This window comes from Cinclus cinclus, chromosome 6 (genome assembly GCF_963662255.1).
Source record: "Cinclus cinclus chromosome 6, bCinCin1.1, whole genome shotgun sequence".
NCBI classification, from domain to species: Eukaryota; Metazoa; Chordata; class Aves; order Passeriformes; family Cinclidae; genus Cinclus; species Cinclus cinclus.
In genome coordinates, this window is record NC_085051.1 from 26584328 (window position 1) to 26611617 (window position 27290).

At 41.6% G+C, this 27290-nt stretch overlaps 1 protein-coding gene across 3 annotated transcripts; it reads left to right on the forward strand.

The window, feature by feature from the left end:
* Positions 1 to 1471: 1471 nt before the first annotated feature.
* On the forward strand, positions 1472 to 27290 carry CAPN3 (calpain 3). 3 transcript variants are annotated; one of them, XM_062494930.1, is made up of 24 exons: positions 1472 to 1762; positions 7481 to 7550; positions 8017 to 8135; positions 8734 to 8867; positions 9278 to 9446; positions 9993 to 10133; positions 12484 to 12567; positions 12934 to 13019; positions 13691 to 13768; positions 14230 to 14390; positions 14938 to 15107; positions 15729 to 15740; positions 16878 to 17086; positions 17603 to 17648; positions 18609 to 18623; positions 19820 to 19921; positions 21264 to 21341; positions 22029 to 22086; positions 22683 to 22747; positions 23787 to 23855; positions 24425 to 24503; positions 25962 to 26078; positions 26578 to 26636; positions 27264 to 27290. In XM_062494930.1, the coding sequence occupies exons 1-24, from the start codon at positions 1472 to 1474 to the stop codon at positions 27288 to 27290; spliced, it is 2439 nt and encodes an 812-aa protein (XP_062350914.1). The 3 variants fall into 3 exon arrangements, with proteins under 3 accessions (XP_062350914.1, XP_062350915.1, XP_062350916.1); XM_062494931.1 differs by having other exon boundaries at positions 17603 to 17639; XM_062494932.1 differs by lacking the exons at positions 9993 to 10133; positions 18609 to 18623; positions 19820 to 19921 and having other exon boundaries at positions 12484 to 12571; positions 12938 to 13019; positions 17603 to 17639.

The following is a 27290-nucleotide window of genomic DNA, read 5'->3' on the forward strand; positions in this document are numbered from 1 at the left end:
ATTGCATTCTTGTTTTCACAAGTGCTTGAATCTTTTTCAATTGCCCTATTGGTGCAAGAAGGCTTCTATTCACGATAAAAAGAAAAGGTTTTACGCCACCTAAATGGCCTAAAAGACTGATGATTAATCTTCCTAGAGGTTAGTCAAGCTTGCCAACTATATATTACCCTCTTTAAAAGTTTCTCCAGTTTCTCCAGAGTTTTCTTTAATGAGCTGTAGAGTTTGTCCACTGTACTGTTGATTTTAAATGTGTAAACTGAGAAAATGGCTGAGAAAACAGCAGCAAAAAAAAAGTGCTTTGGAAAATGCCATAGCCCTAGGCTAGAAGGTCAGCAATGTATATGTGAGCCAGAAATGAGTATCGTTTGGCAGAAATAAAATTGACGTCACCTATGATTGAAGACTTCCCAATAAAGAAAAATCAGGATATTACACTGCTTTTTTTGACATATCAATAGTGTCACCTTTTAAAGGACCAGGGTACAGAGAAAAGCAGTATGTGTTTAGACTTTTGCTCACAGAGGCTGTGAATTTGTCCCTTATCCCACTGTTGCATGAAAAAATACTTGTGCAGAGTCAGATGTTTCCTTTAACTTTGGTATATCCTAACACACAGAGAATGGCCCAGTTTTCACACTAAGCTTTATAAACTTCTCAGCCTCTATACATAACGTTGATCTTTTCATGTGAGTTAGCTATTACAAGGTGAATCTTAGTGTTGTCAAGATGCTCTCCAGAGGAACCAAAACCAGCTGGCAGGTATTGACCAAACCTCACTAGCATCAAATAACACCTCTTTCACCATTAGAAGTGTCTTCTGATCATCTTCTCTAGTCGTACTAGTAGTAAAAATTTGTCTATATATTTTCTGCCACAAAAGGTAGAAACAAGTGCAACAGTTCTTTCAGTAGTGTCAGGACCATTGCCTGGCAGTAATTAGTATATAAGGTTCCCAAGCCAGTAGGGATTTAGCTTCCAGTTTCACCATTGCCTCTACTTAAGGAAAAGATGAACTGCTTGCACCAGGAGTCAGCCCACACACAGAGCCCGTCCCAGGAACATGCCTGGCCTAGGCACAAGCTGCACAGAAGACTGACACCATCTCACTAACACTCCCTCTCATTTTCCCTCTCTCTTTGCGTGTAGTTATTTTTAGACTTCACAGTTAAAGCTTGTCCCTTCTGGACACTTACACAGGACAGCATACACGCACGCTGTAGATACAACTCAGGTACGGGAGTGAACCAACTGATCATCTTGAACCACATCAAGGAACAAATTCAAGTTTCTGATGACAAAATACTGTCCTTTAAGAGGATGCAAAACCACATGGAATTTTCTGGCTTGCAAATTTGACTAGAAGGCTTTCAACAGAAAAGACAGTTTGCACAGCAACTTCCTCTTTTCTGAAATTTCCTTCCAGTTTGCAAGATCCTGGTGTCTTTCAGCATTTGCTGTAAGCCTGATTCCCATGCCGACCGCCATAAATGCAACCGTGGCCCGGCAAACAGCTGCTGGGTCAGTCCCCAGCGCCACTATTGGCACTACGGAGGGGGCAGGAGGGGGCACAGGGGGGATTTATTCTGCCATTATAAGTCGCAATCAGCCCATTATCAGTGTAAAGGAGAAGACCTATGAAGAGCTTCACAAGAAGTGCCTGGAGAAAAACATTCTCTATGAAGATCCTGATTTCCCACCAAATGAGTCATCCCTTTTCTACAGCCAGAAAAGCCCCGTCAAGTTCGAATGGAAAAGACCACGTGTAAGTAACGTTTGTTGATTGCCTTTTTCTGTAAAGTGAAGTATACACCCTGAGCTTACATTTTTGCAGAAATTTTGTGATGGAGAGGAGGGTGGAATAAAATGGAAATATATTTTCTTAGAGCTCTCCTGGGAGATAACTAGCTAGGGCTGTGAAAGGCAAAGGATACATATATAATGACTAAAATGCAATAAAACAGAATGAAACAACAACAATAACAGAGAATGAATTAAATATTTAGAAAGAGATATGGGGAATTTAATTTTCTTCTTGCATGGTTTGCCTGGGATTTTCTCGTGTGAAAGTACCAAAGAAAACCTCTCCTCATTCTGCAACAAGTTACTGGGTTTGCTGAGGCTTAATTTTTTTAACGCTACCTTGTTTCACTTAAACCTTTATTTTGGTATTCTGCCATTTTTCTCATGTGTGAAAATAAAAGGACAGGTTATGGTCTAAAGCATTATTTTAGTCAGTTGTTCCCTGCATTGCTTATCCCACTTACTATGAATGTAGGTATTCTAAGCACTATGAAGACCCATTCTTGTCTAGTAATCCCATCCATTTTCTTATTTTGTGGGTATTCCTCAGGCAGCCTTCCTCTTCTTTTTCATCTTTTTTTCCTCCATCTCTCTCACTGGCAGAGGACTAATACCTCAGTTCCTATTTGATTCTCCCTCCTACTTCAGGAGGAGTTACACTTTTTCCCTGTCCTATCTGCTGGGCAGCTGCTCCCCTGCAGCAAGGCAGCTGCTGGGACAGTGCCTTGGCTCCTGCCATCCCCTGTCTGACAGTGGGGGTGCTGTTCTGAGGAGCCTCCACAGTTCCTTCTCTCTGGCAGTTTTTGGCCACCTCTTTTATAAATTTACCATGCTTCCCCTGCGCCCAAATCTGTGCTTCAGTGGCAAAGTCAGTGGTGATAAATAAAAATTGGCCACAGGAGTGTAACTGAATAGCAGAAGACCACGAGCTCTTGTGGGTGGCTCTTACAGACCTGGAGGAAGGCCACGTGCTTCTGTCACAACAACAACTTGAGCAATGTGGACAGATCTAAATGAGTCCTCCATCCGCTGTGCCCTGTGCACTTGTGCCTTGTCATTCCTTCATCATCACCACCACGGCTGCATCAGCCTCTGGAAAAGTGTGTGAATGACTAAAATGCAGCCCCAAGTCAGAACATGTAAAAGGATGGGATTTCCCCTCTTTCTACAGAGAGAACCTGTACAGCAGTACAGTGGGCGGGTGCCAGCACCCCACAGCAGACAGGCTGCAAGTGTCATATTAGAAAGCATCAAAACAAAAGAAATGCACATTGTAACCTCAGATGTGTCTTATATAAGTGTGCAGGCACGGATCCAGCAATTATTATTGGAAAGGTTCTTACCAAGGTCTTTATTCTTTAAGTCACTCATTAATATCTAAGTTTGGTCTTACTATTCGTGTAGCAGCCACAGGCTGGGGACCATGTAAGACTTAAAATACAACATAAACTTCAAACCCAAAGCTATCTGTTTTGGGATTTTTTGACACAAGCCAAGAATTTATGAAGTCAAATAAATATGTATACTGGGCTAAAGAGTATTTTGCTAAGGTTAAAGCAATCATTGAAGAACATTGAACATATACTCAATTGCACAGTGTTTTGTTATGGTCTGTAAAGATATGGACACCTTCTGTTCTGGTTAAATTGCAATGGCTTTTTTTCCCCCCAAAAGAAAGAAACTATCTTTTAAAGTGGTAATTTTAATCACTTTGAAATTCAGGTGAATAGTTGAAAAAAACTAGATAATGTACTCTAAAAGAAAAAAAACACAAAACCTCACAGTTCAGAAGTCCTGAGAGAATACCCTAATGCTGATCAGTCTGGATCCTTTCTCTGTGGCATTTTGTGTGCCACATACCTCCAGACACAGCAAATAAACAAGTGAGCCATGTGCTTTATGATCCCACTTAAAACAGAGGGCTGGGAAATACGCAATCTATTCCTGACTCTCTGGCTTCCCGAGTCCCCTTAGTCATGTCACCTCATCAATTTGTATCAAAGCCCCTCTATCCAGAGGTCAGGTCCTTCTCTGCCACCTCCCAAAATTCTTGTCCTCTGCTGCTGCAAGGACAGCAAATGCATGAGGATTGGCCTTGCCCCTTACCCACAGAAGGACAGGTGCCCTGCAGGGCAGCTGGCAGCCCTGGCATGGGGGCAGCAGAAAGGCCTTTGTAATTCTACCCAGCTAGTGACTGCCATGCCACGATATGAATGCACAGAGAAGACCTCCTAATACTCAATGCAGACAAAAGCCAAGTGAGAGCCCTGAAAGTTTCCCTGAGTAAAGACTGCAGGATCCTTCCCTCCAGTGTTTCTGTTCAGAGTATGCAGGACGATGGTTTAGATACCGCAGAAGGAAAATTAAATCCCCCTCAGTTAATGCAAAATATTAAATTATTCACTTGCCCACAGCAGGTAACAGAAGCCCAAAGAGCTGTTTATAACAACAGGTTATATCCAGCTCATTGACTGGCTGTACTTCTCACAACTATGCCACCCATGGGAATTTCTCACAGCTCAGAGCAAGGATGAAGCCACTGATCTTTGAGAGCTGAGAAAAATTCTGTGTTATAATGCAGAGTATTAAGAGGTTCTGCACTCCTGTTTGGATCTAATGACATCAGGATATTGATAGGAAGGCTCTACTGTGACACTGTGCTTTCAAATGCACCATTGTCATTCCCCTTGCTCACAGCCAAATCACAGCATTAACCACCAAATTCAATGGCTTTGCTATGGTGATCCTCTCCATAGCCAGAAAATCACCAGGAGAGGCTTTCTTTTCATAATGAATATAAATAAAATCAAGTCAACAAACTATTGGATTTTGCTTGGAATGAAAATTCATCAAATCATCTACTGCACACACCTGAAGCTGTTTGCATTTAATAATCACAAAATGTAGGCCTGTGCAGGTTGTACCACAAAGCAAAGATGGCAGTTCCACCAAGACAGAACTTTCAGATGAAGATAATCCAGCTCAGAAGCTCTAAAACCACTTTGGTATCTAACACTGAGCTGTGCCTTGAAGTGTGCAGCACAGCCATTTAAATAAAAGCATGGTCTAGACCATGAGAGAACAAGAGACAATGAGGCTGTAAATTGTCTTAGGCTGAAAAAGATCCTTCCTCTGTTTGATAGGATCTGTTTAGTGAATTTAGTTAGAATGCCATAGTTTATTAATGGCTGATTTTAAATGAATGAATGTGGGTTTTTTGTGCAGCAGGATAAGCTGACTGGCAGATTTCTTCCTGATACAGAAGAAAAGGTAATGAAAATGTAACTAAGGTCAAACGCCATTTTTAGTTGCATGCTGCCTTTGCATTTTCCAGTGCTCTCTTCCAACTGACTCATAAGTAATCTCTTCCCAGAAAGCAGCATGCACCACTACTAGGTTTTTCCTGGGATTCTCTGTTTTCCTTGCTGTAACTTACTCATTGTAATGAAATTACAGTCTGAACTGGATCAACCCAATGCAACAGAAAGGTCTTTGGATAGTAGCAAGGCAGTCTGAGGCACTCAGATCAGAGGAGGCACTTTCAAAAGATGAATCATTGCCTCAGTGAAGTGCAGCCTGTTGGGATTCTGTGTGATAACTTGACCTAGGAGATGAAGAGCAGTTCCTTGCCCAGCCAGGATGACAGGAAGGACAGACCTGCCCCCTGCATCTTGGACACAAGGTGGTCTCACTCTGCTGACTGAGTACTTCAGCCTTTGAAGATCATGATACCTTTCTATGCAACTTCAGCTGTACTCAGCACAACTAGAGAGGTGGAGATGAACTAGGGAAATACAAATTAAAATCATATCCACAGTGTGCTATACACACTTGGCCTCATAAAGAAATGCAAGAAAAGCATTTCTGTCATAGCTAAACCAGGCTATATGACAATTGCATGATTCTCTCCTTTGCATTCATTTACCAAGCATCCTACAAAACAAATGACCCGAAGATGCAATAAATGGCTCTGAGTAAAACACTGCTGTACATTTAATATTTGTAAACACCCAGGTAAGGTGGCACCTGACTACTTTCAACTAAAACACATCTTACTGGATTTCAAAGCTAGTTACAATAAGAGCAAGATCAAGCTAGAATACAATAATGGAGTTGGAAAACAAACAAACCAAAAACCTGGCATCTCAGACTAGTTTTCAGAAGAGCTCCACAGCAATGTGAGGAAGAATATTTTCAACAAAGCAAGTGAGTGGAGAAAAGCATGAAGGCATCTCAAACATCTGCTTTGACAGAACTGGACTCCAACAGCTGACCAAAGCCCAAAATAACAGGACAATCCCTACATTACTTCCCTCGAGGAAAATAAAGTGCCTGCAGGGGTTGGTGGTAGGGAGGGTGGCAGAAGTTGGTCTCTCTGTCTGGCTGTATGCTTAATCCAAATACTTACATCAAAGCAACTCTTCTGATAACTGTGATGGAGAAAAAAAAATGGGTTTTAGCCAAGAGAAACTACTAGACCTGAAACATGAGTCTGGGAAAGTCCAGGGCTACCCTGACGATATGAGTAAAGAGCTTTAGACTACAGAGGTAGTAACAGTTTCCTGTGTGTGCTGCCACACAAATAATTGTCAATTGTTTGGTCTCCTTCCCACTCTAGTCCCATCATCTTTCAACAGATTGGGCTCTTGCTCTACACTTTGTTTTCTTCCCAGTTTGCAGCTGCCCAGGAGAGTGCTCCTTGGGTTGCAATATCTTTCTTTCCTGACCCTCATAAGAGATGCATCGAAATTGTGTCTTCTTACTCTTCTCCATAGCAACTATTTGAGTATGACAGATGGGATAAAGCAGGGACATTTTTTTTTACTCTGTAGGACAGGTTATAGCTGTCTTTCCTTGGTTTTCCTCTACAGTACAGTCTTTGTCCATTATAGAAAAGGGCTGTTGTCCCACCTCACTTGCTGAATTTTGCCTTCCCTCCCTGCAGAAATGTCTTAATTATTTATGCCTGTACAGCATCTTGTACCCATTCTGTTCTAGTATAAATACAGACAAACCCAATACATTGTGCAATGTGCAGGACAAAAGACCTTCCTGTTCTCAGAGACAGATTATATCTGTACACATTTTTAAATGCATCATTGCCAATTAAATACTGCAGTGTGAGGTAAAGAATAAAATCTCTTAACCAGCAACTGATTATTCTGGTAATGAAACATCTGATCCTTTAATCTTAAGAAGGAGTGATGCTGGGGTTCATTCCCAGTGAAATGCATTCTTCAACCCTTTTAATGCCTCAGCATGCCAATTACTGCAAATTTGACATACAATCATTTTGAAATAAATTAGTCTGGTCCCCTAAATGTTTTTTTCATCTACTTACTCTCCTGTCTCCTCCAATGTTCTGGTTTCTTCATTACTGTGCAGAAAACATATTTTCCCCAATTCCTCTCATTTCAGTGTGTTTTCACATTACAGTACAGAGGGAGCACCCCAGGTTCAATATTAGACCCTGTAGAAGCACAGGGAAAATTCTGAGTGAAGTCTGGAACATCCATATTCCAGAACATTTTCATAGTGAAACTTTGCAGAGGAAAACTGTGAGAGAGGTTTTGATACCACAAGCTATCCTATAGGAGAATGCTCTAAAACTGCCTTTACTTGTGTGCTGAACAGGTATCTTAACACACACTTTTTCTGCTCATCCGTTTCTGTTTTGCAGGAAATCTGTGAAAATCCACGGTTTATTATTGGTGGAGCCAATAGAACAGATATCTGCCAAGGAGAATTAGGTATGAAATTCTTACTTCAACTCTGCACTTTTAAAACTCTGCATCATGGTTTAGCTTTCACTTAATTTTCTTTTGTTTCCAAGGTGATATCTGAAATCCTCTGTCTCAGTGATTTCTTCACTCTAGCAAATTGTTGACATCTGCTTAGTAGCAATCTAGGCAAGAACTTTTAGTGAAAGTTTCACATGACACGGGGAATTCTTAATGCAGGTAACAGTGCTCATCAGGTTTTAGGCTTTTTCTAAAGTACAGGGAATATCATCTGTTTAGCCTGTGTGTACCCAGCCACAAACAATGCCCATGTGCATTTCTAGAGCACAAATAGATAAAGAGTGCTAAAGCACTGCAGAACACGTGGATAATCATGCTGTACTGAGAATTAACATGACACTTCGCAGTATCTTAGGTTTTCCCTTTGATTCTAGTTGCTCTCTCCATTTTGTCTGCTGCTTCTGCTCATTTACAGGTAACTGCTGGTTTCTGGCTGCCATTGCTTGCCTGACACTAAATAAAAAACTACTCAGTAGAGTCATACCTCATGACCAGTCCTTTATACAAAACTATGCCGGCATCTTTCACTTCCAGGTGAGTCACTCCGTCTAGCGGTAAGCATATGCATTCACCCAAGGCTCAGCTCCTGGCATGCTCTTCCCTCTTTCTCCACCCTTTGGAGTGACAGCAGGGAGGAAAAGGGATTGAATTGCCTCACCCCAAACGCTTCCATCAGGGCAGTCACAGAAGGGCCAGCCAATAAATGCAATTAAGGAGCATTAACCCACCAAGGAAGCATTTGCAGATTGCAGTGTCCTGGGTGTAAGGAGTAACAACAGGTGCCTGGTCCTGCCTCACTGCTCAGATGCAGCACTACATTCAGCACAGACAGGCGTGCACTTGGCAAGAGCAGCTATTTTTAGGCCCCCAAACAGCTGTGCTGTCAAAACAAATTATCAAAGAACTTCTTATTCGGGAAAGATTGACTGCTTTCCACATTTCCTTTGGTTCTCTTAAGGAACGGTTTTGCCCAGGGGAATTCACAGTAGCCATCAGTTCTGGCCACATTACAAAGCAGCTGATTTCTACATTTCTCCTCGCTCAGCCTGACTTTTCAGTCAGGCTTCCCCTCTCTGCAACAAGTCAATCCAGTTTGGTTTTTGTTTTTCTTTTTCTGTTTGCCTTTGAGCAGTTCTGGCGCTATGGAGACTGGGTGGATGTCGTCATCGATGACTGCTTACCCACCTACAACAACCAGCTGGTCTTTACCAAATCCTCCCAGCGCAACGAGTTCTGGAGCGCCCTCCTGGAAAAGGCCTATGCAAAGTAAAGCAAACTGCAGAGCTGTGCTGGGCTCCCCAGCAAGGCTCTCCCTGGGGCGGTGCTTGACCACTGCATACAGCATGGAGAAGCACACAGAGAATATACCTGAATGCAGCAATGCCTTTCCCCATGCCTTGGAGCTGGGGATGGGTTAAAGTGTATTTTCTAGGAAGTTTTGCTACTCGTTCAGAAATCTACATTTTATTTTCAGCATATCTTTCTCTTTGTTTCTATGTGTGCAGGTGGAATGTTTTAGAACTTTTAACTTGGGAGTTACCAACCAGACAGATGGTTTGTGGGTTTTTAGTATGTGTGTTAACATAGCTATAGTTATACACACACAAGATGGATATAAATATATAGGTAGGTATCCATACCTTTGTAAAATAACCTTTTTCTTTTCTCTTTTCAAGACTCCACGGGTCATATGAAGCTTTGAAGGGAGGGAACACCACCGAAGCCATGGAGGACTTTACCGGAGGAGTCACAGAGTTCTACGAGATAAAGGATGCCCCTAAAGATATCTATAAAATCATGAAACATGCCATTGACAGAGGATCCCTCATGGCTAGTTCCATTGATGTGAGTCCATATGAACTTTGCAGATAAAAAGTGGCAGAGGAGAGGGGCCTCTCCATTTGTAACCAAATATATACCACCTTTGGAACTGCTTGGTTTAGGCCATATAGAAAATATCCATTTCATGGGGATGGATTAATCCCCCCTAGAGACCAGCCACTAGCAAACAGTGAGTACCAAAAGGGAAATACAGAGAAACAGAACATGGAGGTGGAAAGCACCCTTTCCCCCTCAAGACCCTAACCCAGTGTAATGAGGTTAGTAGGAGGATGCTGCAACTCTAAGACACAAATCTTATTGTCTAAGGTGTTAACCTGCAAATTAGCTTTTGTTGTCAACATGGCCTCAGACTGTCTTCACTTACTGTGGTAAAATTAAAAGATAAAAAATTAATACTTTAGGGAATACAATATTTCAGTATAGGTGGGAAAACAAGCAACATTATTGACCACTGTAGATAAGTATGAACATAATGAGGAAAAAGTAATCTAGGCTATCTTTTACCACTCATCTTCCTGCATGATCCTTTTCTCCCATTCTCTGTGCCAGGATGACCTAGGCTTTTGCTACGGATCCGCTCCTCGGACTGATATTGGGGAGCTGATTGCTCGCATGGTGAAGAATCAAGAAAATGCACAGATGAGTCAGCCCACTGTAGACTACCAGGGGATGGAGGAGAGGCCAGCCTGGGTATGTCTCCTAAGCAGTTGACTTCAGAATGCTTTTATCTACAAACAGTTAGAGAAACAGATGCTTTTAAATCCTTATTAGGTTTCACAGGATAACACTAACAAAATGTTCTTATGGATGCTGTTTGATGAGTGCATTAAAAGACTTCAGTGCTTTCCAGCACAGTGACTGATACTAGATACTTCGCTGATACTGAGGCTTTAAAGGGCTGTTGGCTTGTGTCACAGGATTAAAATTTGCAGAACAAGAAATTTATTAGTGGATTTTATCAAGTCTCTTGCTTGAATAGGGTGGAGAGAACAAAAAATTTAAAATACTAGAATAGAATAAGATCCTGAGTGTGCATAGAATGTCAAAGAAAGAAAAAGCAAGCTCTGCATAGTTCTCGCTCCAGGCAAAAAAAAACTCTTCATGAACTTTTCTTGAGACAGAGTACTCTCTCCCCATTAATGGAGGAGAGTCTGCTCTAGGGACGCTCTTTTTTGATTACTGCCAACAAAGTCCTCATTAAAAATGCCTAACAAGGAAAAGAAAAAACATGTTGAGTTTTATATGCATGATGAAATACAAAGTAAGTCCAGCATATCCTAAGTATCAGCAAAATAAAAAAAGGGATGGTAAACACTCTGAGAAAAAATCCCATACTGGACAACTTAGAAGCTTTCAAATCTGTAGAGGGAGACTTTGCTGCCTTCTCTGTGTCAGGCAGCTGTCATACCTTACCCTTTAGGGAGCTGCGTTTCCATGACAATGAAATTACATCAGGGGGTTTACAGGGGTGTGGGGAATGGTGGGAGAAAAACAAAAAGAAAAACCACCTAAGAAAAATCCTCCACAATTACATCACTCAAAACTTTTGGTTCTGCAAACTTTCTTCTCCATTTGCAGCTGAAATAGCTGATCTCTTCTGACATCAAAATTTGGTTCTTCCTAAAAGACTGAAATGGTGTAATTCTTTGGGAAAGACCCATATGACTATCTTGTTTTGCAAGCATGGCTGCCAAAACCACCCATGTCTGGGGAGAGAATTTCCTCTCAGTGACTGTCTACTATAAGAAGATTGCAAAACCCTTTCTGTACTTGTTTCCCCAGCAGCTGTTGTGCTGCTGGTTAATGCATATTCCTGAGCCATCACCAGGAAAAAAATCAGGACTCTTGATGAAAAGAGACTGTTGAAACACTTCCCAAGTCTGCACTTTGAAAAGTTGTCCAGGGCACCAGGAGTTAATGTTCTTAAACAGAAGGAAGAGAAAAGGGGTCTGACAAGTAATGATGGCATCAACATGAATAGAAATGAAGAAAAAAGGAAATAGGTTTAAGGTTATAGTATGAAAACAGAATCGGGGAGAAGAAACCAAATAGGTGCTGAAGTGAAATAATGGAAAACAATTGCAACATTCAGGAAATATTTGAATGAGATCCTCCCAGTAAAAGCTGAGAGCATTTCTGTGTGACCTTACTAATTCTCTGCCAGGATCCAGCCCTGCCTTTTTCATGCCATCAGATGTGTCAAAAAGGGGTGGCAGTTACTGACAGGACCTTGCAGGCATCTCTCAGCAACAGACACAAAGAAGGAGGGGAGGTTTTTCTTGTGATCCACATGCACGTGGCAGGGTCTGTCCCTCTCACTGATATTGGAGATCTCTCATACAAGTACAGCAGGATGTGTGCATCTGCCATCTTCCTCCCAGTTCCAGATCAACGAGTGAAAGTCCATCAGACACACTAAAAGAGGATGGCTAAGACAGCAAAAGTATTTACACCTGAGCAACATGGTTATGCCCTTCCTGAAAGTTAGATGCAATAAAACATTGTCTGTTAGCAGGAACAGTGTATTGAATAGGGTGCTTAAATGTCATTGTGATAAGATAGCAGCCACGTGGAAGGATGAAAGTCTTCTAGGTGTTGATTTGCTCTGGTGTTTAACCAGTTTGTGTGTAATAACCTTACTGAGCTATACGAGAACATACTATCCTGGAAAAGACTGAATAGTCCTTCTAACATAAAAAGCTAATTATTTGATTAAGCATGCTATATCCTGCCATGTTCCAAGCGCAAAAAGCAATAGCATACAAAAAAGGGGAAAAGAAACCAGAAAATGTCCTTTGCAATTGATATTATCAACTTTCCCCATTTTTTAATATATACTTCACTCCTTTCTAACCATCAGCATTAATTCTATGGGTGCTTAGCTTGTCCACCTTGACAAACACAAAGCGGAGAACAAGGCAAAGATTCCTGTCACCTGAACGTGTCACCCTCCCTCCGGAAACCCCGTGTGGCAGCACCTGCCCTCGAGCAGGCAGCTGAGCTTTGTGCGAGCCCCACGGGTTTTCTCTGTGTCTAACAGACCATAGTGCCGATGCAGTACGAGACTCGGATGTCCTGCGGGCTGGTCAAAGGCCACGCCTATTCCGTGACGGCCGTGGAAGAGGTAGGTGCCCCGCTCCCCTCCAGCTGCGCGCAGCTGCAGCCGCCACTGGCACAGCAGCAACGCCGTGAGAGGCGTGAAAAGCAAAACCGATTGTGAGCTAAGGAAACAAAATTATATTCGAATACGTAAAAATCTTGTGGGCAAAGAAACCTATCCAAGTTTTAGCTCTCTGGGGAAAGGCCCACTTGGGCAAAGAGGGCCATAGGCAGCCACCTCCTGGTCTTAGAACGTTCCCACAGTCACCCCAAGATCAGGCTGGGGTATGACCCAGAAAAACACCATCACTGAAGGGTGTGGTGACAAGAAGAACATTTGCTTTTGAACCTGCTCTCAATCTATTCTTATTACATTCTTTTTTTCAATTAGACAGTATTTAAAGGGGAAAAAATACGTCTGGTAAGGCTGAGAAACCCTTGGGGCCAGGTGGAATGGAATGGAGCCTGGAGTGACAAGTGAGTAAAACAGAGCTTCACATGATTTGAAAAAGAAATCGCAGCTTTATTTGCCTTTACGCAGCTTTCACGTTATCCTAATATTCAGTGATGAGGTATCTGAATTGTCTTTATATTGTAATTTTGAAGTTGATTGAGTGCTTAGCTGAAGCTGTAAAAAAGAAAAGAGTACCTAATAAGATGTTAAGAAAGGCTTTAATAAATGGAAATTAAGACAGAGCTCAGTCTAATGATGCATTAAATCTCATTTTACTGTCCATTTTCAAAATAAGATGTGACAGTAAAAAAATCTTTTGAGTCATGAAAAAACTGAATGAAGCAAAATGTCAGTGTTTTCCTTAAAGGAATTGCAATAGGTACACCAGCAATGATAACATGCAAACACCTTTTTCTTCAAGCTAAGTAAAATTAACACAGTTCAGCAGATGTTTGAGAGCTGCTGAGAATAATTCTAAGAGGAAGGCAGAGAGAAGCAGGACAATTTCTTCTTTTCTTTGGGCATGTGGAGAAGAGGATGGCCTTGAGAACAAATAGTTGCAAGGCTTACAAAGGAAAAATTATGTGGAGGTAGACAGATGACTTTTGATTTTTCACTCTATGAGGCTAAAATGTGGAAACTTTAATGAAAATTGTATTGCAAATCCTAAGCTAACCTGTTTACTCCTTTGAAGGTCAGAGGTGTGGGACTCTGTTAATGAAGCAGAGAAAATCCGCCTGCAGCACAAGGTCGTGGAGGATGGGGAGTTCTGGTGAGAGCATCAGTCAAAAGCCAGTGCTTCTGTAGGAAATACGCAATCACAGCAAAAATGAATTACATTGCACTACTATAAATCTGCTAAAAGCATTGCAATGATCTCTGCTCCCCTCCATATTCCCAATAAGTCCTGCTCTGTGATCTTCTCATTCTCCCACCAGGGATTATTCAGTGCCATCAGCACAGTCTTTCTAATTATGCTACATGTCCACAAGCTCTCCATCACCCTTCCTACATACCATCCTCTCAGCTCAGTTGCCCTGAGTTTGGAGCTGTACCTGTGGTAATTGACCAACCAGCAGACCAAAAGCATTTGGAAAACATGGCACTCCCACTGCAAACTTGTCCTAGTACTGACTGTGCTGCTGGTCACCAACCTCCACCTTCCCAGGGTCTTTCAGACAACTGCCAACCCTGTAAATGCATTTGTGTTCAATTTCCCCTCAATTCCTCCAGGATTTCATTTCAAGATTTCATGAGGCACTTCACGAAGCTTGAGATCTGTAACCTCACACCTGATACTCTTGAAGTGGATAAATTCCAGACCTGGACTGTGTCAATCAATGAAGGACGCTGGGTGAGAGGCTGCTCAGCTGGAGGTTGCCGCAATTATCCAGGTGAGCAAAGGGTCTTGAGAGATACAGCCTCTGATGGGAACTAGGTGAGAGCCCAAAGGCTAGGTCATACCACAGCCTGGTTAGTGCTCAGCCATAGGAAAAGCCTTGTTTCCTCAGCAGACAAGGCATGTGATTGGTAGCTGGAAATCTTCTGTCACCATGCTGTAACAGAACATTGTAAGCCCAAAAGGCAGCCCTGGCAAAGATAAATCATTGTTCAAATACTTCACAGTGCCCCAAGTAAAAGGGATGAATTTCACCCTAACAGTTAGATTTCACATGGGAAATTAACTTTTGTGGATTAGCAATAGGTTTAGGGACTTCAGAAGTTTATCAGATGACAGTTCTCCATATATCCTCATTTGCTATGCAGTTATTAGAACTATCAGCCATAATATATATTAAAAACCCCATATATGTCTTAGCCCAATTTTAACCTTTCCCTCATAAGCCATAGGCAGGGAACTTAAAAGTTCTCTGATCATGAGTATCATTAGAAGACTGAAGCTTTACATGTTTTCTTTGGGTTGCTGGTGGGACTTCACAGATACATTTTGGACCAATCCCCAGTATCGCTTGAAGCTCCTGGAGGAAGATGATGATCCTGAGGATGAAGAGGTTATCTGCAGCTTCCTTGTCGCACTGATGCAGAAAAATAGGAGGAAAGAGCGCAAGCTGGGAGCCAACCTGTACACCATTGGCTTTGCCATCTACGAGGTAACGGCTCTAGATTTTGCTCTTTGCATTGTGGTTGCAAATCCTGACAGTATGCATTTATCAAGAGAGTCACTGAATCATTCAGGCTGATTATAGCAATTGCAATTTTTGCTTTGCAAAGAAGTCAGAAAATCTGAAAGAGAGGAAGGAAATTCAAGTCTTTCTTACTGCTCGTACCATAGTAATGTCAGGGTTTACCCATCTATTACTTTTTAGGCTTTTATGGTGACCTAATGCCAGATTTTAGTATATTCTTTCCCATATATTCTTCAATCTGTCTTTTGTCCTTTCCAAGGATAAGCATTTAATTGGCAGAAGAGTGTGAAAAAGGAAACAGACATCCAAGACTCATAAGTAGCAATTAACCTCTATCCATGCTATTGAGTAGATGAAAAAAGCAATTTACTAAGTCCCTTGTACAAATCAATTTGCTTCAGATTTAAGCTTCTTTCATGTAGATGCCAAGAAACCTAGAAAGGAAAAGGGAAAGTGCTTATCTAACTAGGGACATTTCAATTACTGTGTCCCCAGCACTCTAGGTGAATGCCCTTCTGTATGACCTATAAACATGCAGGCTCCCCTTGCAGCTCTGACTGTTTCTTCTCTGTGTTTCTCCCTAAGGTGCCCAAAGAGGTATGCGCAGAACGGAGCCAGATTGACATCTTGGTGTATACCCACAGCTAGTGTTACTGTAGTGCCTGTCAGTAAGTCAGCAGGAGACTGCCCGATCAAGTTTGTTTTCAGGGATGTTAACAGCAGCAGAACTGCTAACCTTTTTGCTTTAAGTGTTTATTAGCAACATTTTGTGAGTAATTTTGAATTCCTTGTCACTAGTACCCCATATTCACTTGGACTTCTCCTCCGTACTTCTTTTCTCTTCTGTGGTGGCCTGGCCATCACTTGCACAGTTGGTCAGAGATCCAGGAAGCAGTGCCTCTGAGGACTTAGCCTCCATGCAGAGCCACCCTAAGCACTTGCATTTCCTCCTAAAAATAATACAAATGGCCTACACTCCACAGTCACAGTTCTCTCTGTAGTCTTAGAATTTGTTTAGAAAATCAATGGTATTTTCAGACATTGAAGAAAGCTTATTAAAAGTACACAGATTACATTTTTTCTGAACCTGACATTAGCCGAATCATTGGCATCACAAGTTTTGCTAACAAGCTCACCTGAAGGCTGTTAACTGGAAAGCATGAGGTTGACAGTCTGAATGTTGTTTTTGCCAACTATCTTACAGATGGTTGTTTCTGCAAAAAACAGCCTGCAAGTGTTCTTAGCCCACAATTCTTGGCTTAATTTTCATATTTGAGCTAATGCAATGTTTGTCACATTTGTTTAGCAGATACAGAACTCATGTTTTTTTCTAGATAAGGACACATTTCCATTGAAAGCACCTTCACTTTACCACTCTGCATGTAGGAGTTTGCTTACACTGTTCCTTGCCGTACACCCTCCAAGGAAAGTGGCTGAGCTTCGGTTACACATAACTCAGCATCTACCAAAAGAGTCAGATACAAATGCCTGCACAGCAGTCAGCCACACAATCTGCAGGTGGGCCCTGGAGAAGCAAACCAAACTCCGTCAGTTGCAACTTAAAGGTGACAGATTCTGTACCTGCCACCAGCTACCACTACTCCTCAGCTCCCTGCCTGCTAACCTGCTGTTTCATGGGCGTTTTCTGTCCCAGCCGTGCGCTGCCCGCATGGTCACCCACCTAGGCAATGGGCAAGACTTCCTTGAAGACAAATTGGCTCATTTGTTCTACAGATGCATGGTACTAAGCACCACTTGCAGAAGGATTTTTTCCTCTACAATGCCTCCAAAGCCAGAAGTAAGACCTACATAAACATGCGAGAAATCTCTGAGCGCTTCCGGTTACCTCCCAGCGAGTACGTCATCATCCCATCGACATATGACCCCCACCAGGAGGGAGAATTCATCCTCAGGGTCTTCTCAGAGAAAAGAAGTCTTTCAGAGTAAGTTGCAGAGACATTTATGTGGCCACATAGATGGAGTGACTTCACTACTCTCCTGAAGTCATGTTACCAGTTTGCTACACCCCGCTTTTTATTTTCTTAACCTCATTAGAAACTCCAAGCTGTAAACTCATTTTCACAAACTTACTTTACAGACTAACAAGAACCTGCTTTGAATTGTCTTTGGAGAAGCTTACTGCTTGCAGGATATCCTTTGCAAACAAACCATTAGCCATTTACTAAAGCCAAAGAACTCCTGTTTTACTTCCAGTTCACTGTTATCAAGTCTCTTTACAGGGGTAAGCTAGGTGGCAGCTGTTCTGGAAATGGTACTTGGGATGTTCTGGGAATATCCAAACTGGGAAAAAACTACTCCTAGAGCCTGCAGCTGTAATGCTGGAAGCCAGTCCACACCACTGGTTGCTTGGAAAGTTCAAGTGGCTGCTTAAAAAAAGAAACAAGCAACTTTGGGAACAGTTACTTTCCTGATGTATTTATTTTCTGCTTTCTACTTAGGGAAGTTGAAAACATGATTGAGGCAGAGCGTCCATTGGTAAGTACTGTCCTGGTCCTCTTTTGTGTATAGGGGTAGAGAGAAGAGGAAGATGATACCTAGGGAAACCTACAGCAGGAAACCATTTGCAGCTACCCGACAGCACCTTTATCACAAATTCTCATATTTTTTCTCATCAAGATAGTTCTGTTGACACTTGTTTTATATACACTACTTTCTGAACTTGATTCAGACCAAAACGCTTTTGCAGATTTGAAATCTGGTCCTGGCATTGTCTTTGCCTCCATCAATGGAGATTATCCATTTACCAAGGGAGGCCTAGCCTAGCTCTGCACCCTGAGATACTTTCTTTGTGAGATTGGCATCTCATCTAAAAAAGAAAAAAATACCTTTCTTTGAAGTACCTGCTTTCCTAAAAGGGATCCTAATAGCACTCTGGCTCTGACTCTTCACCCTGGGGTTTTACACATCTTCGTGGGAATGTACTAGAGTTAATAGTACAATTAGTCTTAAAAAAAATAATCAGAGGAAATGCTGTTGCACAGAATTGACCTCCATTAAACCTTGGCCATAAATGTTCCCCTTTTGTTTACTGTCATAGTGAAAAATAACTGTCCAGATATGAGGGAATTAAATCTTCACTTTAGATATCATTGATTTATGTGCATAGAAGTTCAATCTCCACTGCACTGGCAGGTTTGGGAAAAGAAAAGGAATACTCGGAGCTAAAGTGATTTTTTTCAAGCAGACAAAGCTCCAGATGAGATGGAACAGAGGTTTGCTTTGGTTTTTGCAGTGTGTTTTCTTCACTATGCCATTTCTTGATGGGTGCATGTTCCCTCATTTTTAGTGATTTGAAAGCTGTATAAATATAGGAAATGGGAAATTTTTTGTGAGTATAGTAACTGGAAAAATAAACACAAGAAAGGGAAAAATAAAAAAATAAAAGGTTGCCATCAGCTCTGCATAATCTGACCAAGTGCTTTTTAATTTTGTCTCTTCACACAGAAGAAAAAGGGCAAGGTAGGTACCTGTGCAATGTGCTAAGTGCCAGCAAGGCAAAGAGCATGTGCAATGCATGAGCAGGGGCAGAGTTCCTTGATATTATATCTTCTCTGTGTTGGAAACCGACCTAGTTAATGAAGGGTACTGGATGCAAGGCCATTTGCATGCAGCAAAGATTTTGTCTTCCTACATTAGATTCTAATGAAATAGCATTAGCATCATATACCCCTCTCACTAAAAGGAGTGGCGAAATGGTAACAAACTATTCAGATTTATCAGCTCAGTCCTCCGGGTTGCTCAACTGTTCTTCCTTCCTGCCCCCTTCACAGACAACCTGACACCCCTTGATAGTGGAAAGCACCCCTTCTCCAGACATGTGCCCTCACACTTGCTTTCCATTGCCTAGTGCAGCAGCCACTCCCCTTTCCTGAAGTTCCTGCTCACCAAAGTTCAGGATTCTATTTTTGATTCAGCGCAACACATTTTGGACTTTGAAAATGTAATCAGATATTTTAATTCCAAGGCAGACCAAGTGTAATTAATACTCTAGAGTAATACATTCACATCATGTATCAGTTTTTTCTTTGTTTTAAATGCACCAAACCAGAACAATTGCACAAGACTGCTTATAGCTGAGTGCTTCAAGAATCAATACAGAGAAAGAACATATGCTTCACATAACTAACAAGCTCCTACACAAATAACTCCTTTTCTGTGTACAATTCACATTTGGTTTGTTTTCAGTGCTATTGTCCTTCATTGAGGAAGGAAGCTCATCAGTTTAAGTGATGAGAATCTGGGAGGCTTATTTTACTTAAAAACAGGGGGAAAACCCCACCAAAAAAACAATAAACAAAACAAAACAAAACAAAAACCCCACATAGAAACCCTGAATAGAAACCACAACAAACCAAATACATTCAGTTACTGTCTTTCTGACAAGGACAGCTAGAACCCAGAAGTTGCACTATTTTGCAAAAAGACTTTTGCAGCTTTTTTTAGCATAAGAAGAGCAATAATAGCAGAAAAATTTCCACCTTTAAAAAAAAATCCTTTCTTTTCTTTCATTCCAAGAAATGGCTTCTCTTATTATACTTTGAAGAGCAGGAGTTGTTGTTGCATGCATTATCCACGGAATGCTTGTAACCAAATATTTTTCTTTCCGCTATTTCTTGTGTAATTTCCATTTCTCTTTTACTCTCTTCTTCTTCTAGCCTATCATCTTCGTTTCTGACAGAGCGAACAGCAATAAGGAGCTGACAGCAGATGAAAATGCTGGCAAAGATGGTGAAAAAACCCAAGCAGATGAGAAAAAGGTTTCTGCAGCAAATGGCAGAGGGGGAAATAAGGCTTGGTCTGGCTACTACAAAAGAGTGGCTGAGGATAGCACAGGAATAGGGCAAAGAGGTGTCCTGAGATACTAAACAGCTTCTCATCAAATCTTAGCATGACTTGCACTGGTTTATGTGGAGCTAATGAGCATGAGCACAGAGAGACTGTCCCTTCAGTTATTTAACTACTCTGCAGAAGGATTTAGTTGCTTGAAAACATCTCCCGGTTGCTCTCTCATAGAAGAATCCCAGCTGTGAGAGATTCCTTCCCCACATTCAACTCACTCTCACTTGGCCTTCTGAGGCAGTACTGCTTTACAGAGGGCAAACTGCACCCGAGGGGCTGCAGAAGCTCCTGGCAACGACCACAGCCTCTCCTGTTACAAACTACACACTTCTATCATAGTCCCTGTTGGTCAGAGGATAAAGGACAGGTAAACCCAGGAGCTCCAGCATTCCCCCTGTTTTCCCTCACTACCAGAGAAGAGGAAAACAGAGTAGCAAATTCAGAGTTTCTTCCTACAGATGAGTGAGACACAATATATCTAACAGCCAGATCCCACATTCAGGCTCGTGGCATCTGGAGGCATGGCTGGAGCATCTGCTTAGAGGGAGGGTGCTGTTCTGCTGCATGACTACTGGAGCATGCAGGTGATGAAGTGAGACCCAATCTAAATTTTTCTCTGCATTTAGACAGGAAATTTAGGAAGGAAAACAAGTACCAAAACAAGAAATTCACTTTTTTACCTACACCTTTCATTTCCCTTTTTAGTATCAGCTTCAGAGTTCAGCATTGCATTTTCCATGTGTCTGAGAAAGTTTCATGTTCCTTGTTTTCCTCTGTCTCATATGCTATTTGTCTTCAGCAAGGGGCCCCCCACACCATAAAGAGTTCTCACATGGTCATTTATAGCCTACAGGGCAGCTGTGAGGCAGATACTGTGTCCCTGCCCATGGCAGGGGGGCTTGAACAAGATAGTCTTTAAGGTCCCTTTCAACCAAAACAATTCTTTGATTGTCTGATATGCTGCTTCTGCTTAAGTCTTCTCTTTTGCAATATTTTAGAACAAAAAGTTAGAAGATAACTGCCAGTGGAGGTAATTATTTAGGCTCCTTCAAACAGAAAAGAGAACAATGGGATGAGCTTAAATGCTTGACCATTTTAAGGAACAGAACTAACAAAAACATGGGGAGTGAGAGGACAACTCAATCCTCCAAAGACCCCCAGATTCACTATGATCCCTCACACAAGGGCAACTGAACCATCCAGGCCCTCTCTTCTCCACTGGGCTCAGGATGTATCTCTTCTTTGCTTGTCTCTTTTCAGCATTCCTCAACAAAAGCTTATGAGGAGAGTGAAGAGCAAAAACAATTCAGGAATATTTTCCGACAGATTGCAGGAGATGTGAGTATGCAGTCGATCCCTGTTCTCTGCCCTCAAAGCAGCCTGGCCACAACAGCTCCTAAATCAACTACTCCATAGATTCAAAATACTTAATACTAAATTTTCCCACCAAATTCTCTTTGCAATTTCAAGATAAAATAAATAAAATAAAATATAAAATCCCCATTAAGTATACATCTATCCTCATATGTATGTATAAGCTATTCCCACTGTGTCTGAGGGAGTCTTATCTAAATTCAGCCTTTTTCTTCTATCTCTCCTACAAGATGTTGTTTTGCACAGCAAGTATAAACAAGTTAGAAATGCAGTGCCCTCTGGTACATGCTTAACAAGGGAAGTTAAAGATAAAAACAGATCAAAGAACTGCATAAATCAAGTGGCTGCAAAGGGGATGCAGGAATATTCTGATTTTGCTGTGTAATATATACGCTGGCTTGAAATGGACAATCATTCTTCTAGTTGTAGTTTAATGAGCACTGTATGGTAACTTCAGGTCTACCTTGTAGTGCAGCCTCAAGATGGAGTTGGACTAATGGTCACTTCAAGTGGAATGCCCTCTGGTTTGAAACATGCATATGCCTTACTGAAAAGTGACCCAAGACTTCATACTTTTAGCATATCCATCCATAAAATTGTATTTCATAAAGAATGCTGTAACCGATTATATTCTCACCACCTTTCCATCAGGACATGGAGATCAATGCTGAGGAACTTAGGAATGTTCTCAATAATGTTGTAAAAAAACGTAAGTTTGAACATGTTTTTACTAACCTTGGACAAAGAAATCTGTAACAGAGCATAACTCCCCACCGCAGGTTGCACTCTAAAAATTATTGATGTTTTCATACTCAGAAATTTCCTAGTAACATTTCCATAGACATTGCATCTGAGACTTTAACAAGCTGAATTCACCAGAGAGATTATCTCTATAGATTGTTAATACTGATAATCTAGAAATAAGCAGATGTGTTCATTGGAATTACCACACGGGACAATAATGCAATTCTTGCAGTCTGTAAATGGCTTTAAAATAATTTCTAGTGGAGAGGCAGACCTTTCTTCCTGTTTAGCAAACTTTAGCCTGCAGACCCTGGACTTGCTTAGTAACCTAGACATTAGTTTAGAGTTTTCCAGAGTCTTTTATTGTATACAAGTCAAGAAAAGTAACATCTAATTCATAGACAGTAGCATTACTTAGAGTCTTTTCAGATTTCTCTACCGCTCATTTCTTACTGAATGAAGGAAGTAGATTTGGCTTTTACATTGATTAGAGCTACACCCGAGAGGAAAATCACTTGCTGATTTGCATGATTTGTATTCACCTGGGATCATTTATTTCAGATAAGGACCTAAGGTCAGAAGGGTTTGAGTTGGAATCCTGCCGCAGCATGATTGCTTTAATGGATGTATCCTTTTCTGAAAAGGGAGTGCTTGAAACTACTCGAGTTCACTATTTCTCACCACCACACACACATGCACAACTCAGTAAGTCAGGAAAACAAAACAGCAAAGTAGGTGTAGTCTGTAATCAGATTAAAAGAGCACTCCTGGTTTCACACATCTGAATTCCAGTCATCTCAACATTAGCATAATTGGTAGAGAAAAATATCCCCAAAAAGAAAGCTACAGAATAAATCAGTCTGTATGACACTCTTCTTTAGGTATCAGACTGGCCACATTATGTACTAAACCATACATTTTTTATTATTATATTTAAAACAAACTCAACATAACTATAGTTCTTGCCAATAAATTTACTGTATTTCTTTCTTTAAGTTGATAATGTATCACATTTTCTACTGTATGCTCAGGTAGCAGTGCAGGCAGAACTTGTCTGGAACAAGTGCAATAAAACACACTACAGGATGCCACATGGTTACCTCTGCCACAACCACCCTCAATTTTCCAGTTTGACATAACACAATTTTGAGAGAATGTAAGTGCATTCAAACATAACCAGAACAAAAGTGTAACTACAACCCATAACCACAATGGTTGGAGCCTAAACACAATTTTGAGAAGAGCTTTAGTCAACATTTTGTTTATTTCTCAATTCACTTTAAGCAAGGTGGAAAGAGCTTCACTCTAGAGTAAAGCTCAGTTGTTTTAAAAAGCATTGGGTGAGCTTCACATTTGGAGGTATTTCAGAAGAGTGCACTAAAACATCCCACTCATGCACTTTTAGAATAGTTCCAGAGTTAAAGCTGTGTCCTGTACCAGAAGTTTGCTTCTATACAAAGTACAAGTAGTGCTTCACACTCCTGAAGCACTATGCTATGCACAATAACCAAAATGCTTACAAATATTTTACTGCACAGCCGAGTCACCTCTTAATGCTGAGCAGATCCCCAACACAGTTTCACATTCATTCCTTCACCAGTAGTTGCAGACTTAATTTTATCCTAAAAATATTGTGGGCTTTTTACCTGAATGCTTGCATCACAGACAGATGGCTCAGGGAAGATAAACTTTGATGAATTTCGACATCTCTGGGACAAGATTAAAAGCTGGCAGGTATTGCTGGTGTCTTCACAGCTCTTCTTCACAGCTTCTGCAGTGCAAATGCTCTACAGGAAAACATCCACAAACACTCCATCAAAAAGAAAGGCTAAAAAATAATTGTGAATTAACTTTGAAAATGAAATGCCTCTCCTCATCCTACTTCACAGCCTAAGCAAATAGCCTGAATCTCTCATGTACAGCCATACCCCATGCAAATAGCACAGAGGCATACAAACTGAAGGAGGAGAATGATAGGAACTACAATCAGGCCTCAGTAATAGTTTAACTAGGGCAATCGAGAGGGAGGGTTACCAGCATAAACTCAAGGCGAACAAGGAGAGTCACAAGGGGAGAGCTTTTTTGGTTCCCAGAGATTAGATCTAAATTATTTTAATTTGCAGCTGAGAAGAACTCTGTGCTAACAACAACCCAGACTGCCCAGCAGTGGCAATATAAGGCACCTGGCAAAGCCTCCAGCTGCCTGAGGCACAGATCCTGTATCCACTCAGTGGGTACACTCAAGAGAAGTAGAAGTTTTTATTACTATTGTGTGGTGGTTTTTTTTTTTTTCTTTTTTTCAGAAAATTTTCAAGCGTTATGACACAGATCATTCAGGAACTATTAACAGCTATGAGATGAGAAATGCTGTCAATGATGCAGGTACTTCCCCTGTGCAGTGTCCAACAGCTGAAGAAACCTTGTTTTGTTTTGCTACTTCATACGGTGAGACCACTGAACACAATGGTGCCTTTTAAGGACAGATCCTAGAGAAGTTATAAAATATTTTTTTCCCGTGACAGAGCTTCTCAAATATCCAAATGGCAAGCCTTGTATGTCTTGCCAGCCAAATAGATCTCTTCAGCTCCTCTTTAATGCAATAAGTGATGCTTTGCTGTCTTTAAGGATCTCCTACTCAGGGTCCTGCTGTTCAGGGAGACCAGGGAGTGCTGAAGACATTTACTCTCATTTAAACTGTGGATTCTATACATCTGTGTAAGTAACAAAGAACAGTGGAAAACCTTCAACCTAAGTGCACAGGCACTGAAACCAGGATGGACCGGGTCCATGTTCAAGTTTGTATCACAAGCAACCGGGTGGACATTTCTTGAGTCATGTTAATGTTTTTCCAGTACTGAGCCACTGTGAGTTCAGTCTCTTCTACCTGCACAATGAGAAAAAAGTATTTTTGCAAAACTTGCAGTTAATGAAATTAATTCTGAAAAGAGAGACTTTGGACTTATTTTGCTTCTCTCAGACACACCAGTGTGCTTCTTCCCCTGGGGAGCAGGCATCCCCTCACAAATGTCTTTACCAGGTTTCTAAGGGAGCAAGACCACCTTCTTTGATCAGAAAATCTGTAATATCACTGTAAACCTAGACAGGATGATTTCAGTCATTTTGTCTTCAGTAATATTTTGGCATATCAAGGAACAGAAACAAATAGCTACCTTGTACTTCACAAAACCTCATTGATTCTGTAATCTTTTGCCAAAGACAAAACTACACCTAGATTTAGACTCCTGCTGTGGTAGAAATAGAGGTAATTTTTACTTTCTGGGTTTCTGTTCTCATCTGGAAAATTGTCACTGTAAAAAGAGAAAATATTCCAATACCTCCTGCCCTGATTTTAGAACTAAGAACATTTCAGTCTTAGAGCACATGAGCTGTGCATGACCTTGTGTTTAGCCAACAAACAGCTGTACCCGAGCTGTGACAGAGCAGAATGAATGCTGCAGCATTCAGTGCCGAAGTTCAGTCCCACCACACCAAGGAGTCTATTTTCTGACCACTGTTTGTGTTTTTATAGCACTTGTGTCCCAGTTTTAGCTGATCTGCTCTCAGCAGGCCCTCTGGGGCTGTCGCTCTCCTCACTCACAGCCTGAGGTAACTTGCGTGCTAAGGGCCCCCTCAAATCATAACTTCAAAACATTGCTCCTGGTTTAGGAAGGCACCTGGACACATTGAAGCTCCTTGTAGCTTTACTTCATTTTGCTTAGCACTTGCAGCAGGACTTCCAGCCTGAGCCTGCCCGAGGCTGGGCCAGGGGAGGGTTTCCCTCATGGAGCAGCGCTTTCCCCGCCCGAGGCCCAGCTGTGCCCCTTTTGTGCTTCCCTGCAGGGTTTCGGCTGAACAACCAGCTCTACGACATCATCACCATGCGCTACGCCGACAAGAACATGAACATCGACTTTGACAGCTTCATCTGCTGCTTCGTGCGCCTGGACGCCATGTTCCGTGAGTGGCTGCCCCGGCTGCACGGCACTGCAGGGAGGGGAGCTGCAGGCTGGGCACTGCCTCCTCTCCTGCCCCAAACACAGCCACGGAGCCGTGGAACCGCTTGGCTTGAAAAGAACCTTAAGGATGATCTGGTTCCAGCCCTCCTGCTGTGGGCAGGGACACCTTGCACCCCACCAGATCGCTCAGAGCCCCATCGTACTCACGGCAAAGTTTGTTCACAGCACTACTGCCTATGTAGGGTACTAATTATTACAGATATGTGCTTAGGGAACCTAAGTTGACAAGTTGTCTCGTACAAACACAAAAGAAACCACTGTGTCTCTCCTTGAATTAACTAAGGAAAAATGCACCAGAAACACTTGCTGACCCCACAAGTAAAGACCTGCACCAGTTGGCATTTCACAATGGGAACACCATTTGATTTCCTGTCTGGGAATCATCTTTACTCACACAGTAACCTAATCTACTCCCTGTATTTTTGTTTCCTTTACTTTAGGGGCGTTCCATGCCTTTGACAAAGATGGAGATGGCATCATTAAGCTCAATGTCCTGGAGGTAAACTGCTTTATGGGAGTATGTCTATCACAATGTCACAATACAAAGTTTTAATTGTATTAATCACTGTACATGTTTTCAAGGGAGAACTCTAATAACAGAGTTCATCCAAAATTGTGACCCAATTGGTAAGAAACTCCAAAACTTCCTAAAATTTTGCTACCAATTTTACACAGAAAACATCCATGAACTGACAGCAATAGCTGCTCTGTAAGACTCCAGCTGGTGCTGAAGAGCATGGTTGTGGCCTCCTAATATCATCTTTAAAGTCCATCAAAAGACTTCCGAGAATTTTTTTGAGGCAATTTAGATCAAACACAATGATATGGTATTAAATGATAATGGGGCTTAGCATAGGTCTTTACTTATTAAAAATCTTATTAAGAAGAATTAAAAAGCTTCAACTTCAAACCATGAGAGACCCTTTTAAAATGTTAGAGAGACCATTAAAAACACTCTTCACTTTTTGAAAGGGAAGGAGAAGTAGGAGAAAGGTACTCAAGAAAATTCCCCACTGTCACTCCATGCTAAGTGACAGCAAGCAGTTGCCTTCCAGCTAGAGATGGTGGTGTCTTCACACAGTTTGTGGGAGGACACCAACAACTCTTCCATCAACTCTTCTTTCAGTGGCTGCAGCTCACGCTGTACGCGTAA

What these genes read in the sequence shown, in the direction of transcription:
- CAPN3 (XM_062494930.1), top strand. Translation starts at nt 1,472, where the DNA reads ATGCCGACCGCCATAAATGCAACCGTGGCCCGGCAAACAGCTGCTGGG. An exon ending in TATCTGCCAAGGAGAATTAG is followed by an intron (nt 7,551 to 8,016) that starts GTATGAAATTCT and finishes GCTCATTTACAG; the next exon opens with GTAACTGCTGGTTTCTGGCT. An exon ending in GCGCCTGGACGCCATGTTCC is followed by an intron (nt 26,079 to 26,577) that starts GTGAGTGGCTGC and finishes CCTTTACTTTAG; the next exon opens with GGGCGTTCCATGCCTTTGAC.